Raw genomic sequence first — 3,761 nt, forward strand, 5'->3', positions numbered from 1 at the left:
GGGGGGGGGGGGGCAATGCGTCGGTCAGGCAACTTCCCAGGCCCGGAGGCAAGTACGAGGCAGGGGGAGGCAGCGGGAGAGAGAGAGAGAGAGAAAGATACACGCAGAGGGCAGAGACAGACGGAGGGGTGTCATGTACAAGAGCTTGCGAGGCAAAGGCATCCAGCAGGTGGTGGAGACGCTCTCGACGCCAGGCGGCCTGCGCGCTGGACCGAGCCACCGTGAGATAGTAGGAGACGGAGGAGGTGAAGCCCAGGCCGCGCTCAGGGCCGCCCAGGGGGGGCAGGTGGCCGGCAAAATGTCGGCGCTTGTGCAGATGCCCCTCGGCCAGGAAGCATAGCAGCGGCAGAGCCACCACGGCACAGATCAAGTTCAGCACCAGTGCCCGAGACCAAACGGCTCGCAGGGCGTCGATGCTCAGCACCGGCCCAAGCAGGCCGGGCTCCGGCCGCAGGAGGGCCGCACCAAAGTCCAAGCCGCTCGAGCTCGACCCGACCGGGGCCGGTGGGCCCATCTCCGAGCGCAAGAGCAGCAGGGCCACCGGGGCCAGGAGAGACAGCAGCAGGGTGCTGAGAACCCCCCCGGCCAGGGCGCCCACCAGGAGGCGGCTTTCGAGCGAGGGCTGCGACCGAGCCATGGCCAGGGAGGCGCGCGTGAATGGAGCTGGCGGGGGCTTCCGCGCGGCAAGGGCATTACGCCGGAGGAGGAATGTGTAAAGCACCCGGTCGGCGGCCCTGCCAGGGGCACACCCCGGGGGCCGGATCCCGGTGGAGGTGGCCCGGGCTGGCGCAGGGGGCGGGTCCCGGCCCAGGGAGGAGGTCGGGATGGCCTGGAGCCGGAGGCGTTTGTGCGGCTCAGCCGGGACCCAGGCAGGCGACAGGGCCGAGCACAAGCCCGGGGGCCCGGCGGGGGCGGAGACACTCGGAGTCCGAGCCGACTGACCCGGCGAAGGGACCGCACGAGTCCCGGTCGTCGAGGAACACTCGACTGAGGTCCCGCACGCTGGCCACTCTTCGCCGGGAAGGAGCCACAAGTGGTCGCGACCACTTGTGGCCGACGCCGCGTCCGGCAGGGAGAAGGAAACAATGCGCGGCAGGACCGGCGGGGAGAAGGGCACCAGCAAGCCGGTCGGCGTGGCAAAGTCCGCGGTGTCCAGCAAACTCATCGATTGTGGCGTGGCTGGGAGGAGCCCTCGGCGTGGGGCTTGGCCCGGGGTGCCTGGAGAGGCTGATTCCTCGGCCGGGCGCTTGATTCGCGGGGTCCCCTCGCCCCGGGGCCTGGGCATCAGGCCGCTTGACACCGGCGAGAAGAGCACACGCCCAAGTGGAGGGCCCAGGTCCGGGGTGGAGCCCGGGGTGGGCATGTTGCCCGGCGCTCGCGCCAGAGATGGCGAGTCTGGAAGCGGCCCGCGCGCCGGGGTGGATGGCGGAGAGGGCCGCTTCATGTCCCCGGGATCCAGCTGAAACGAGGCAATGGCCCGGGCCCGGAGTGTGGGCGACCGGCCGACCGGCACCGCGGGCATGGGACCCGGCACCTGAAAGCGGGGGAGCAGCTGCTTCGGCACGGCCGAGCGAAGCTGCCGCAGGTTGGCCAGCAGGGGACTGGACAAGGGGGACCACATGTCCAGAGGAGGGACAGCCAGTGAGGCGAATGCCGGAGCCAGGTGGACGTCGGGCGTGCTCGGTGCGGCTGGCCACCGAGCCGTTGGCTGTGAGGAGGCCACCGGATTGGCCAGGGTATTCGGGCGTGGCCGAGCTCGCGAGGCAGTCGGACTGCTGCCAGGGCCTGGACCGGCGACCAGCGACCTGGCCAGGGCGGCAGCCGCCGCATGGGATGTGATCTTGGCCGAGCGGAGGCCCGCAAGCAGACGCGCACGCAGGCGCGTTTGCAGGCTTGGTGCCTGGTGGGGGGGATGCCGAGGGCGCTGTTGCTGTTGTTGCTGCTGCTGCTGCTGCCGCTGTTGCTTCCCTTGCGCGTGGATGGCCAGCCCAAGGCGCGAGAGATCGGCCGACGAAAGGGTGGCCGATTCGAGGTTCGACTCGAAGCCAGCCAGCATGGCTGAGGACAGGGATGCCAGGGGGACCAGGCCGGCGGAAAGGTCCGGCGGGGGAGGTCCCCGAGGGTTGGACGTGAGCATGCTCCCTACATGGCGGACCACCTGCGATAGGCGCGTGGCGAGGGGGCTTGCTGGTAGGAAGCGGAAAATCCATCGGACCTGCTGCGAAAGAGCCACTCCAGCCAGACGCAGTGTGGCCAGGCGTTGGTGAAGGCCACGGGGGGGAGTTGGTACCGGACGCGGCTGCAGGGGCTGCTGGCGTCGGGGGCGCCGAGGAGTGCGGCCTCGGCCGCGCGAGGTCCGGTGCTGTCGGGCCAGGCGCCGAGGTGGTCGAGACCCCGGCGGCGACAGTGAGGCCTCCAGGACGGCGGGCATCGATGCTTCCGGGAGGGCAGGCATCGGCGCCAGTCGGTCTGCCAAGTTGGGAGGTGGCGATGCCAGGGCCATCTTCATGCGAGGGGCCACGGCCCAAGCATAGAGACCCGACAGGTTGATGGTGGTCTCGTCCCAGGCCAGCAGGGCCAGGAGGGCACGACGAAGGACCCTCGGGGAGTGGGGATCCGTGAAGAGTGCCACATCCAGGAGAGGCTGTGACAGATGCCACGCCAGCAGGACACACAGCGACCAGGCCAGGACGAAGAATACCTGATCGCGCATCCAAAAGTAGAAAGCCATCTCCACATACACGGCCGAGTGGATATCCACCGACGGGGGCCCTGCCGGGGGTCGGGCCGCAGGAGCGGCCAGCAGGGCGGCTTCCCCCTGGCCCATGGTGTGGAGCCGCTCCGGGCTGGGGGACCCGCCGCGAGGGAGGATGACCAGCAGCAGCCTCACGGCCAGCAGCATGCACAAGTAGTACACCCCCAGGCAGGAGAGCAGCCCCGAGAGCCGCCGACGACCATGGGCTGGACGGACGAGGGCCCATGGCCGCACCGTCCACCGTGTGGCCGCCGCACCCGGCAGCCGCATGTCCTTGCACCGCGGCGCAGGAGGGCCGGCAGGGGGATGAAAAGCCAGGGGAAGAGGGGGAGGGGGGGGGGGAAAGAAAAAGGCAGGGCCGAGGCAAGGATGTCCGGGCAGCCGAGGAGCAGTGACGCAGGCCCTCGGCCAGGGGACCGGGCGCACCCCCTGGTGAAATACGGCGCCCTCGGATCTCGCACTGTGCGGCCCGGACATCCGCCTCGCCCCTCCGGGGCCGCCCTTGTTGTGTGAGCCCAGTGTGTGTTCCCTCGGTCTTGCTGCGGCTCTTTTTCCCAGCTCGGAGGGCGCGCGCGCGTGTGTATGTGTGCGCGCAAGAGGGGGAGGGGGGGGGGGAGGGGCACCATTGTCGCGACAATGCCGGCCAGGCGTCCGCTCGGGACCCGAGATCGCGATCGGGGCCGCGGAGCGCGCGACATCACGCGACCAAGTCACACGAGCGCCAGTTGCAAATCCCCGCCCCTCGGACGAGGTCTTGAGTTCAATGTCCGGCTGGGGCGGCGCCTTTTCGGGCCCTGCCCATTCTCCCGCGCTCTCCCCCCGTCCCCGTCCTGGCCCTGGGCAGACACCCCTCTGCCTGGTGGGAGGAGCCGGAGAGCATCCGTCGGCTGCGCATGCGCGTCAGTACCACCAAGGCCAAGCATTAGCGTCTTGCGGCGGTTTCCCGCATCTGCCTGTGTGCGCCGATCTGCTGCAGCACAGGAGCGATCGAGGCGTCGGGTCTTCC

The 3,761-nt window shown here is 70.1% G+C and overlaps 1 protein-coding gene across 1 annotated transcript in view; it reads right to left on the reverse strand.

Moving 5' to 3' along the window:
• Positions 1–2,902, reverse strand: part of H696_03990 (hypothetical protein) — a gene marked incomplete at its 5' end in the record, with an annotated part of 5,139 nt that extends 2,237 nt beyond the window's left edge. The window contains one exon of the mRNA XM_009497858.1: positions 140–2,902. Coding sequence (XP_009496133.1) covers positions 140–2,902 — 2,763 coding nt within the window. The remainder of the gene's footprint in view (positions 1–139) is intronic.
• Between the last annotated feature and the right edge of the window lie 859 nt (positions 2,903–3,761).

This window comes from Fonticula alba (genome assembly GCF_000388065.1).
Source record: "Fonticula alba strain ATCC 38817 unplaced genomic scaffold supercont2.6, whole genome shotgun sequence".
NCBI classification, from domain to species: domain Eukaryota; order Rotosphaerida; family Fonticulaceae; genus Fonticula; species Fonticula alba.